This window comes from Mastigoproctus giganteus, chromosome 10, assembly GCF_048544385.1.
Source record: "Mastigoproctus giganteus isolate SK-2022 chromosome 10, ASM4854438v1, whole genome shotgun sequence".
Taxonomy (NCBI): domain Eukaryota; kingdom Metazoa; phylum Arthropoda; class Arachnida; order Uropygi; family Thelyphonidae; genus Mastigoproctus; species Mastigoproctus giganteus.
In genome coordinates, this window is record NC_143584.1 from 56,612,644 (window position 1) to 56,625,716 (window position 13,073).

At 36.3% G+C, this 13,073-nt stretch overlaps 1 protein-coding gene across 3 annotated transcripts in view; it reads left to right on the forward strand.

The window, feature by feature from the left end:
• Positions 1-13,073, forward strand: part of LOC150079043 (ranBP-type and C3HC4-type zinc finger-containing protein 1-like) — a 328,766-nt gene that overhangs the window by 238,951 nt on the left and 76,742 nt on the right. For all 3 annotated transcript variants that reach the window (XM_090382645.1, XM_090382646.1, XM_090382647.1), the window contains 2 exons: positions 10,283-10,452; positions 10,846-10,957. In XM_090382645.1, coding sequence (XP_090238771.1) covers positions 10,283-10,452; positions 10,846-10,957 — 282 coding nt within the window. The remainder of the gene's footprint in view (positions 1-10,282; positions 10,453-10,845; positions 10,958-13,073) is intronic.

Here is a 13,073-nt window from a genome sequence, read left to right on the forward strand (position 1 = left end):
ACTTTGCATAGGTTTTTGCTGGTGCAAACTGAAAAAAAATATGGAAACGTATTTTGCATCCTGTAGAAATAAATGGAGGTACAGTAGAGCGTAAGTTATTCGGACTAACTGATGTCAGACCTCTTCTAGATAATCGAATTGGAAAATTTTCTGGATAATTTTTCCGATAAGATTAAATAAATTTAAACTTACCAGATTTAATAAATTTAACCTTACCTTATGATTAAATTAAATAAGATTAATTAAGTAAAAAAAATTATAAACCAATCTCGGAAAACAGAAACATCCATCCAGGCATTTTTATACAAAACAGGAAAATTAGAAAGATTTTTAAATGCTCTCAGTTTTTTTGACTTACCGATAACAACCATGGACAATCTGTATGTTCCAGTGATATTTGCACATACAGCAATTGTAACTTGCTCTTTTCTCACCTTAAAACTGGTGCAGGCATTTCTCTTTTAGCGGCTAGGGGTTTTTCTCGATAATGCGTTCCATAATAATCCCATCTCATCAACATTATAAATGTTTTCTTTCTCATAATTTGCTATAACTGAAACAAACTTACTTTTCAAAGGACATCGCTGCTGATTCATCTGCAGAAAGTTTCTTGCCTTGAATATCTAGTTCACGTATACTGTGTCTTGGTTTAAAGTTATCCAGCCAACCTGTGCTTGCCTTAAAATCTTTATTTCCTTTTAATTTTTGATTAAAATCCATGCTTTTTCACACAACATTGGGCCAGACACTGGTTCACCAAAACTTTGCTCTGAAGAAAACAAAAAAATAAAGTGAGTGCACTCTCTAAAGCAGCATGTTCGGGTTTAGACATTGTCTTTTTCCTGCTATATCCTCCTTCGCTATCCATAATCGACACAAATTCTGTTATAACATTGGAATTTTTCTTGATGTCATAAATTGTTGAAGTCCGCACATAAACTCTTTGGAGAGATTTCCTAAATTTTCACCTTTTCCTAATTCTATTAATAATTTATGTTTTTTGTTGCATTTTTAAACTACACGTTTTCTTTTCGTTCACATTTTAATGTAAAAAATTGAATAAGATTTTAGATTTTTTCGTTTTAATTGCTGGAAGTTCTACGTATTATGTCCCATAGAACACTTTAACATAATACCTACGGAACTGTACGGAAGTGTTCTGCGTATTATGTTGAAGTAAACATCTCTTATTATTTTAAAATATTGGTATCAATGTAGAACATTGAGCATTACAGCTCTGGTTCATACTATCAAATTCATTTTTAAAACTCTTATTGACTATTTCATTCACTTCCTTTCTCTCCAGTTATAACTTATTGATATGCACAATTAATGGGGATTTTTTGAACAGCTTGGCACAAAATTACATTAGATTAACACTAAGATACTCGGCCCAAAGTTACCATATTTCTTTTCTAAAATATTGCCTTCAAAACAACATCGTTCCGAAGTTTGCCAGGGTCAATTTAAATCATAAAATTTTGGGCATAAAGTAACTAGCACTTGCCACATTGCGTAATATAGTTAAACTTGCCTTAAGATCTCGGTATTCTAATAAATGAAAATACCTTTCCCAGGTTAGGAAACTTCGTGACAAATTAAAAAATTATCTACATCCTAGTGATTCGTCGGTATTGAAGACCTCCATAGATGTGCCTTAGAGATAAAAAACAGACATGTTAACAAATTGAATACATTATGGGGAGGGTCAAAACACATTCATGTGAATTCTAACACATTGCTGCGGGCTTGCGGCCAATTACATGACCAAGTAATGACCCCCCGCATACACACAACATGCTACCACAGAATACGTCAGCTAGTTTGCAAATACCCCCTTGCCCAACATTGAATGAATCGACATATCAACAGATTACAAATCTTTCCTTGTGTATGCTATCACAGGACCAGATTTCACTTTTATCCAAAGGATTAAATTATAATCCTTTGGATTAAATTTGCCACCTTGAAAACTACCTAAAATATTGTGCGTAATTTGGACTTTGTAATGTTCCACAAAAAGATTTATTCATTCAACAAGTTAACCAAGTGGCGAATAACATAAAAGAAACGTGACTTCCTAAATTGAATACACATGACAGTTCAGCTTTACATGAACTCCGGGAAAATAAAGACATTATTATTCAGAGAGCTGATATAGGAGATACAGTGGTAATACTCAATAAACATGATTATATTAATAAGTTAGATTCAGTTGTTTCAGGTACCTCCACTTATCTTGAAGTAGACCCAGCACTATTTACCAATTTGATCAATCAATACAATAAAACGTTAACCCTGTATCAAAAAAATTATTACATTACTTGTCTCAGTTAAAGGAATTGAAGGCGAGAACATACAATATTCCTGCTCTTTTCGGTCAGGTAAAAATACAAGACCGAATTTCCTATTTGGCCTATTGTTTCCTACAGAAACTCGGCATTTTCATCCTTGGCCACACATGTATATAGCATTATAAAACCCTTTAGACAGGAGCAATTTGGTATTAAGAACTACGATACATTATTTAATAACCTTAAGGACTGTGGACTTGGCGATAATGATAATTTATTCTCACTAGATGTTACCTCATTACAGGGTGTTTCAGTTAAACGTTTCAGAACTTCTAAGAGGGGTAGGGTACATCCTGACAACTCGAAATCATATAGCAATGTGGGGTCGGAAATGCTTTCCTGAAGCGGTGTTGTACACAGAAGCACCATAAAGAAAAGAGACCGTAAGTGAGAAATCGTTTTAATAATACATGAAAAGAAGCAAAAGGTACATGGATTAAAGTAAGTGTTCGAAGTTTCTTCCACGGGCTACAATGCACGCCTCACATCTCCGACGCATGGACATCCGAACATTCTGGAATACTCCAGGCGAATTTCGAATTTCTTTGGCAGCTACTGCGATTCTTGCAACCAGCTCCTCAGCATTGTCAACAGGGGTGTCATAAACTAGCGATTTCATATGACCCCAGAAATAAAAATCAAGACATGATAGGTCGGGTGACCGAGCAGGCCAACGTACGGGACCACCACGTCCGATCCACTGTTGACCAAATGTGACATCCAGGTAGTTACAAACATCTCCGCTATAATGGGCAGGGGCTCCATCATGTTGGAACCACATTGTCTGTTGCGTCGATGCAGAAATCTGTTCATCTCTCAAACGTTGTGGCAATACTTGCTGCAGAAAGATCAAGTAGATAGGTCCGGTTAGACGACACGGTAACAGGTAAGGTCCGATGAGGTGATCTCCCATAATACCGGCCCATACATTGACCGAATCTGTGCTGCACGACGTCGTATTGCATGCGGGTTCTCGACCGCCCAGATATGGTCGCTATGCGTGTTGAAAATTCCTTCCCTTGTGAAGGATGCCTCATCAGAAAACAACACTTCAGCAGGAAAAAGGGGATTTGTAGCACATTTTCCAAGGTACCACTGTGCGAAAGCAATACGAGGTGCATAATCCTCCGGTTGCTGTGTCTGGACACGCTGCACGTGAAACGGATGCATGTCTTGTTCTCAGAGAATCCTCCAGACGCTGCAATGGGAAACCCCGACTGCGTTTGCTAGACTTCGTGTATTCGTTCTTGGATTCCCCTGTACATGCTGCAGCACATTCTGTTCGACGGCTGGAGTCCGTGCTGTTCTTACCCTGTCCCTGTCAGCTCTTTCAAATGAACCTCTCTCAGCTAACCTCTGGTGCAGTCTTGCAAAGAAATTATGACTGGGAATATGCCTTGTCGGATATCGTTCCGCGTACAAACGCTGTGCAGCTGGCCCACTACAATTTGCAGCCCCGTACGCCAAATGCATAACGGCTAACTCTGCATTCGTGTAATCATCCATCCTACTAACTTGGCGTTCTTGTTCAAGAAATTCGAAATTCGCCTGGAGTATTCCAGAATGTTCGGATGTCCATGCATCGGAGATGTGAGGCGTGCATTTTAGCCCGTGGAAGAAACTTCGAACACTTACTTTAATCCATGTACCTTTTGCTTCTTTTCATGTATTATTAAAACGATTTCTCACTTACGGTCTCTTTTCTTTTTATGGTGCTTCTGTGTACAACACCGCTTCAGGAAAGCATTTCCGACCCCACATTGCTATATGATTTCGAGTTGTCAGGATGTACCCTACCCCTCTTAGAAGTTCTGAAACGTTTAACTGAAACACCCTGTATATACAAATGTAAACATTGAATACGCATTAGATATTATTTGGGATATGTTAAATAATAATTCTATTCCGATTAATTATACGAAGCTTCCTATTAAAGAAATTTTTCTCTTAATTAAACTCTTAGTTGAGGCCAACTATATCACCTTTTGAGACAAAGTATACAAACAAATTTTTGGTTTGCCGATGGGATTGAGCTTGAGCGGCTTAACATCGGAGGTATACATTTGAGGTATATTTAGACGATGTTCTATTTATTACTGATAATAGTACTATCCAAGGTATTTTACATTCGTTTCATAATATTCACTCTAGACTCAAATTTACATTGGAAATGGAGGGTACAGATACAAAGTCATTAAATTTTCTAAATATCACACTTACTCGGAACTTGAATAAAATCCAATTTAACATCTATTGTAAACCCACAAATACCAGCATGTTTCTACATTATAACAGCTATCACCTATTCTCCTACAAGAGATCTATTATCTTTAATCACTTTCTAAATGCCTATAAATATTCAATGACGGAATCTGCTTTGGGCTTAGAAATACAAATATTAACCGGCAGATTCTTAAACAGGGGTTATCCCCTTGCTACAATAAACTGAATTAGGGTACAAGCTAGGGATAGGATACAAAATACTACATCAACCAACAATCGTAATATTAAAAAATACTTTATTTCTGTCTCATATGTTGAACAGTGGCACAAACAGCTTAACAGATTCTTTAAAGATACCAAATTTAAAATTGTGGCCAAGCCAATACGGAAACTACATGCTATACTGAAAAATCGCTCAGTCCTTTCCTCATTCTGGTATACAACATTTTTTTTTTTTTTTATGTGAACCCCAAACACGAGAGGTATTAGAACCTATAGTACTTAGTACCATGCTTGGGTTGGAAGTTGAGAAGTCGAAAGAAGATATTTGTTGACATTGGACTTGAACTTCTATAGATTGTAATTTTCAGGAAATACGTATGATGGAAGGTTGTTCCAGAAAACGGCAGTTGAATGAATAAATGAGGAAGATGAAAAGTTGGTTCTGTGGGTTTGAAGTTGGACAGTAAATGGATGTTGGCTGGTGGCGGCAAGTGTTCAGACTGTTTTGAAAGAGAGAGCGGGAATTATAGAAGCCAATTCAGAAGAACAGTGCCCATGGAAGTATCTGTAGAAGAGGCATGCAGCAGAAACAGTGCGTCTATGAGAAAGCGAGTGGAGAGACTCTGTTAGAGATGAATCATTAATTAACCTAACTGCCCTCTTCTGAATGGAATCAAGAAGTCTGAGAGAGGTTTTGGGGGCACCACCCCTGATGTGGGAACAATATTCCATGGCAGGGCGGATTTGCGATTTATACAGAGTGAGCAGCTGTTTGGAAGAAAAGTAACGCTGAGAGCGAAAGAGAAAGCCAAGTTTTTTAGATGCAGAGGAAGCAATATTTGTAATGTGCTTGTGCCAAGAGAGATTAGAAGTCAGGGTAATCCCCAAAAGAGATATATCATTTTGCCTAGGAATCGGAGTATCACTAAAGATAAGCATAGGAACAGAAGAATCCTTTTTGCGAGATATAAGACAAGACTGAGTTTTAGAAGGGTTGAAATCAACTAAGTTGTCTTTGCCCCACTGGAGAATTACCTGAAGATCGGCATTTAAGGAATCGGTAGCAGATTTTCGAGAAGTTGAAGCTGATTGAGCAGGACAAGGTTTCTCAAAATGGAAAGTTGAATGCAGTGCTATCATAGGCAAAACTATGGATAGGATTTCCAGTCAATGGAAGAAGGTCATTGATATACAAGAGGAAAAGAGTGGGGAAAGAACTGAACCTTGGGGGACACCGGCATTAGTGGAGAAGTTAGAAGACAGAGATCCATCTACCATCACCCTCAGTGAGCGATCAGAGAGAAAACTGGATAACCAATTACTAAAAACAGTTGGCAAACGATAAGATGGAAGCTTGTTTAGAAGACCTTTATGCCAAACACGATCAAAAGCCTTTGAGATGTCAAGAGCAACTACTTGTGTTTCACCGAACCTTTCCATTGAATTAGTCCATAAATGGGTAACATAAGCCAGAATATCACCAGTGGATCGACACTGACGGAATCCATACTGGCGATCGTTGATCAGATGGAAGGTTTCTAGGTAGTTTAAGAGTTGGTGGTTAATTGATTTCTCCATTACTTTAGAAAGAGTAGAAGTAATTGCAATGGGACGATAATTGGATGGGAGGGATTTGTCACCCTTTTTAGGAACTGGCTGGATATGAGCAAATTTCCAAGCAGAAGGAAAAACACCTTTGGAATGAGAAAGTGAAAAAAGGCGGCAAAGAATAGGAGTAAGTTCAGGAGCACAGGTTTTGAGAACAAGTGGAGAAATACCATCAGGACCTGGGGCTTTTCTTAGCATCAAGATTCATCAAAATTCTTCTGATATCCTTTTGACGGAAGACCACAGGAGGCATTGAATGGAGCATGTTGGGAATGGTGGAAGGTGTTTTACCAAGATCATTAATACATGAGTTGACCTCATTAATACATGAGGTGTTTTACAAAGATCACTAATACATGATTAATACATATGACCTGGTATACAACATTTCTTGCGGTGATTGCAACTTGTCATACCAAGGTTCTACCCATTTTCCTCTGAATTTTCATATTAATCAACACGTGGCCTCAGTTTCGTTCTTCTTGTTCGGCAGCATCAGATTGTTATTATGTTATTTTGGTTTTTAGGAGCATTAGCAACTAAGGCCATATTGCTCCGGGATATGCGGTGGTCGTTCTCTGACCTTTCCGCATCCTCCGTATTTGGTGGTGACGGGCTCGAACCCCGGTCTAATCAAGAAGAGTGTGCTACGCACTGCTGCTCCTTCCCACCTGGCTACGGAGGCGCCGCAGCATCAGAATTAGCCTTTCATGCCATTAACGAAAAATATACTTTTTTTTTTATTTAATGAGGTCAAAATACTTAGTATCTAACATAATTATACCAGACTATTAATTGCAGAAACTGTCGAAATTAAATTACGTGAGAATTCTGTTCACTGGCCATTTCTAATCTCTGATTCGTGGGCTTTTACTCGCATGCATGAAGACAATTAATCCCTATTTAAGTTTCACGTTCACCCCTATTCGGTAATTTTCGTTCCTGTGATCACGACATACAGTCGAATGGCGTTGTCAGCTTCAGGAAGGAAAATCGTTTTGCAATTTTTTGTTAAATTTCTTTTAATTAATTTATTTGATTTTTAATTATTTTTTACTGTAATATAAGGTTTTCGATTTTTTTCATTTGAATTGCTGGAGAGTATCATATGGAAGTGTTCTACATATTATATTGAGGTAAACTTCTCTTATTATTTTACAAATATTGATATCAATGTAGAATGTATTGAGCATTACAGCTCTGGTTCATACTATAAAAAAATATTTTAAAAAATTTATATATATATACGTAAGAAATAGCACAAAATATTTGAAATAACAGTTCATTTCTATCATTTGTACCCAACCCTAGCCTGAACATTGTTCGTGTTACCCGGCCCGAGGTCCATGTAGTCCTCTAGTACAGTGTTTCCAAACTACTGAGATCTACAGACCCTCTCAAAAATTAAAAAAAAAAAAAAAAAGTTCACAGACCTCTTCTAAAATCAAAAAAAAAAAAAAAGTTTGCTGACCCCTATATATACACATTTATATGCTCTCTCTCTCTCTCTCTCTCTCTCTCTCTCTCTCTCTCTCTCTCTCTCTCTCTCTGTGTCTATGTGTGTGTGTTATTAGCCATATGGTGCAAGGAAGCGTGAGGCTTATGCTGCACCAGCCAAAAGAAAAAAAATAATAAAAATTCCCACATTACCCTGAGAGAGAGTCAGAAGTAGAAGGGAATTACCAAGAAAGCAAGAAAGAGAAGAATGATGATAACCAGCTGAGGACCCTGGGTTTGCCAAGCCCATACTCACCATGTGTAAGCCCCTGGGTATGTCTCAACACCGGGTTTTCTGAAAAGAAAATTCAAAGTTTTAAGTTTAAAACAACTCAACTTTATTCTTATTTTTACATAAACATATAATAATAACTTTATTTCTCATCAATTTGCTATACATAAAACAAATAATTTTACCAGTTCCAGGGATCTGCAAAACATACCCCCTGGAAATGGTCTATAGACCCCAGTTTGGGAAACGCTGCTCTAGTATATAGTATATAGTTAGTAGTTATACTAACTATATACTATATTGCCCCTTGTCGGATGAATACTGTCTTTCCAAGTCATGATTCTCCTTGCTTGGATGACTCTTTGTTCATAGCTCTTGAACTATTTCCTCTTCTGATGAATTTAATAGGTCCCATTCTGCAATTACTCCCTTCGAGGAGTTAGGGTGGCATGGGGGGTAACTTTTATTGGTTGTCTGCCAAAAGTAGCCATGATTACTAACTTAATAGAATGCTTGCTTTTTGTGGTCTCTACCAGAAGATTCCCAGATCAGTAAGGCAACTATAGTCCCCAGACTGGAGTTGCCTTACTGATTTTGGTGAGCCTGCAGCAGACTCAATGCATTGCTGCACAAGGAATAGGGATAGTTTACTCAGTCGTTTGGTTTGGTTTTGGTTTTTAAGTGTTAGTAAGTGCTGGAAGAGTTAGTAGTAATAATAGTCATTTACTGTTATTTCTGCTAACAACTCTTCCAGCGTTGGACTTCTTACTCCAAAGTTGCAGTCAAAGAACTTCATTGCTGCTATGGCATTGTCATCCATAAATTAGCCATCACCTAGGAGAGAAAGAGTAGGGTTATTGACATTCAATCTTCCACTGGTAAGTAGTGGGTTGCTTACCATTGATTCGGTAGTAACTAGCAGGCTCATGCCCGCTACTTACTCTACAGAATCAATGTTAGTGATTGCATTAGCATCATTTAGGAAGTGATGTAATTTGTGTCGTTTCCATTGCACATTTTCACCAAAGATGTTTTCACATAAAACATCTTTCGTGTGTAGAGGGTACACACACACACTTTTTTTTTTTTTATTACAATTGATTTGTTATTTTGGCAAATGTATTTTCTCCACAAATGTTTTATATCTAAAAGTAATTGTTAAGCAGAACCCTGTTACAAGTGTTTCTTTTTGTTCTTATTAAATTTTAAGGTTTTAGGAATGACAGCTGGAAACATTATTTTTTTTAGATAACTGTTTTTATCAGTTTTTTTTGTAAGCTATTGGCCTTATTTATTTTATGATTCTTAAGAAACAAGAAAATAACATTTTGTTATTTTAAAAAGAAACCATTTAAAAAAAATAAGATCTTGATTCATTACATATAGTACCTTAGTTACAGGCAGCAGCTGCTGTACCACTAATGATTTGGTCCTTCATAGCATATTAAAGATCATTCATGGAACACAATGCTTATCTCGATCTAAGTACTTAAAATAAAAGCACTTCACCTGGCAAAATTTAGAATCTGTTTATTACTAATAAGATCTAACAGTCATACATTTCATGGAGTTTTCTCCTCCGCTTCTTTAGCGATTGTGATCTTGTTGTTAACCATTGCAAAACACCAAAAGATTCTTTCAGGTTTGTCTCATCACCATAGTTAGGTGCATTATGGCCTTGCTGCCCTTGTGCCGTAAAGCCCATAAACAAACAAACAAACAGGTTGGTCTTCTGGTATTTTTTTTATAGTGTAGCAGCAAGATCACAGTTACTGAAATGGAGGAGAAAATCTGTGTAAGTATGATAGTTAGATCCTATTAATAATAATTAGATTATAAACTTTACTCAGGGGAAGCACTTTCATTTCAAGTAATTACATAGCAGTACCATGGTACATATTTGTGAATTTTGAAATAAATATAGCTTCTATGTACAGTATGGTATGGAATATTTTGGATTATTAACCCTGACCTTCTGCCTGTGAAAGGGCTTACACAACAGTACTGTTCAATTTTTTTTTAACACATTATACAAGAAAGAATATTTGTTTATTTAATATGGCACTATTACATGATTGTGTTTGAAACACTTTCATTTCAGTCATTTCATAAATTTTTTTTGTTATTCACTATCTCTTTTCAATAGCAGGATAATTTAAGGAAAAATGAAGCAATGAAAAACTATCAAATGCTAATTGAACTTGACAATCAAGATGTGATTCCAAATTCAGAGTCTTTTGAGTGCCCAGTTTGTTTCATGAATATCAAAGAGAGAGAAGGAATTATATTAAGAGATTGCCTACATATCTTTTGTAGGTAAGTATCTACAATAAAATCCCTTTTATTGTATAAATATGAAGTAAATTTTAGAAAGTCCATCTTTTATGAAAGTCAGTAGCAATTCATCACTCAGAAATAGTGAAACTAAACAATGGATGATAACCACTAGATTATTATATATTGTCAATCAGTATCATGTTAACTTTTTCAGAGAACCAAAACAAGCCCTGACCTGCATTAATGATGCTACCTCTCTTTGTAATCCTCCCAATGAACTTTATCAAGAATGACTGACTTTTTTGCCCTCCTAGTCTGTAGATTATCATATGTAATTTATTAACTGCTGATTATTTGGACATTTTATTGTTGTTATTAAACACACTGCAGTATATGTTCTGTTTCAATGAAAATATATTTTTGTCCCTTTAGGGAATGTTTAGCAAATGCTGTTGTTTATGCAGATGAAGCCACTATTAAGTGTCCTTTCCAGAATAATGAGTATTCATGTGAAAGTCACTTACAGGAAAGGGAAATAAAAGCTGTAAGTTCTTTATTTCACTTTAAATATATTTCACATTAAATATATTTAGAAACAATTTAATTATTTTGTGGAAGCAGAGAGATCTTATTTAGCAATACTACATTGTTGAAAAACTGGATGCATATTAATACATGCATCTTGATTCATATTATGTTAAGTGGACTTAATCATGAAACACTTAAATCAGTGGCAATGCTAACTGTATTTGCCACACACATTGTTGGGCTCAGCAGAGTTCATATGATGCAGTTCCTTCTAGAAATGAACAGCTACTGCCGAGCACCCATATAGTGCCTGTTTGATGGCAGTATTATGCTCACTAATTCTGTCCCCCAGATGTTATCCAGTTTCCTCAAATTAAAGATGTTTATAGCCTTTACATTCTATATCACTCCAATCTGCTCTTTTACATTAAAAAAAAAATGTTCATGTAAACTCCACTGACATGGTTGCAAGACCACCATGTCAGTGGAGTTTACAATAAATCAATTAATACAAATGTTAATCGCATTTAGCAGTCATGGGCTTGAACCCCGGTCCACTCAAAAAGTGCATGCTACTGCACTCCTGCTCCTGACCACTCAGCTACGTCAGGCCTACTCAGAACGTTCCTCAGTTTTCAGCCATGTATGTGAACTCATCTTGTACAATATGAAAGGTGCACTCTGGCAACTCTATCTCAGAAGTGCCCAGATAGGCTGGAACATAAGCTTGTCCTTAAACAGTATTACCATAGGGTGGTCTCTTTTCCAGCCTTCTAAAACATTCTATAAGGCATGAGCCATACCAAAATCAGTAAATAAAATTTCACATCATCTTTCTGCAAACTGAAAGTGATATTATTCCAAACCAAAACATTCAGGAAGGGAACATTCTAGTCCTGTTCCATCTCAGTGAACTGGATAGTGGAAGACAGACTGTTCATGAAATAGAGGTTCTCCATGTAGTTCCCATAAACAATGGTGAGCATGTAAGAATCATTTCCAGATATGAAAAGAGATATTGGTTTTTTCTTACACAATGATTTCCAGGAATTCCTTAGTCTTGTTACTTATGGGGTATCTGTTAGAAAAACAAAACTTTTTTTTTTTTGTACTCTCATATATGACTACTGAGCTGTAGCAGTCATTAGCTTATGTAGCTCAGTTGTTCCTTATCCTTATTTCCTATTTATGCACTGTAACAAATTGAATTCCCCACAAACATGTTTCATTTGGAAGGATAAAAAGCTGACAATTTTGAAATTTTTTTCTTAAGAATATGAAGCATTTCTCACAATTTTTTTTTTTTTTATGTATGACATTATTTAAAAAAAATAACCACAGTAATGGATCATTTTCTATTTAAAACATTTAACCAGTTTTGTCCATTAATGGCTAAATAGTAAAACTAAAATTAAAAAAAATAATAAATAACAAGTGGAATGAAGTTTGCTTATATAAAAATGCTTGCTTAATAGGTTATGTGTATTCATGTTAAAAATTGAATAATTTAGTTTAAATGTTAGTTTTTGGTATACAAAGATGTCTCCCTTGACACCCACATTATATCAAGGTTATACTGTATTATGAATGATCAGAACCAGGCTATGCTGTTTCAGAAGTATTTGGGCTGACTACAGGGATGGTCTAAAAAATGGTAGCTAAAGTTTAATGAGAAACCCGGGACTTGTTTATAGATTAGGTGGAGAGGAATTAAAGTATCTCTTCTTTGAGAAAAACCTTGGGGGATTACAAAAGAAAGATGTGAAGTTCAACATGCAGTTTGAGCAGGCAGCAAGAAGGTTTTCTATCCATGATTTATTGGAATTTTTCAAGTAGAGTAAAGAAGGCTGCTATTCCACTATAAAATAGTGGTGCAACTACACTTATGGGACTGTTAGTAATCCTAGTTATAACCTCCATGGGCAAGTCCTGAAATACAACAACTGGTATACTGCAGGTGACCACCCAGGTGCGAACCAATGTAAGCAGGAATCGAGGTGTGGTGAACAATACCACCACTTTGCTTATTGGAGGCTTGAAGTGGTGGAACCCATATTTAGTCTCCAGAGAAGATCTCTAGCAATGCCCATCTCTTCCATCATGCAAAATGATTGATGTCTTTTGAGTTTATG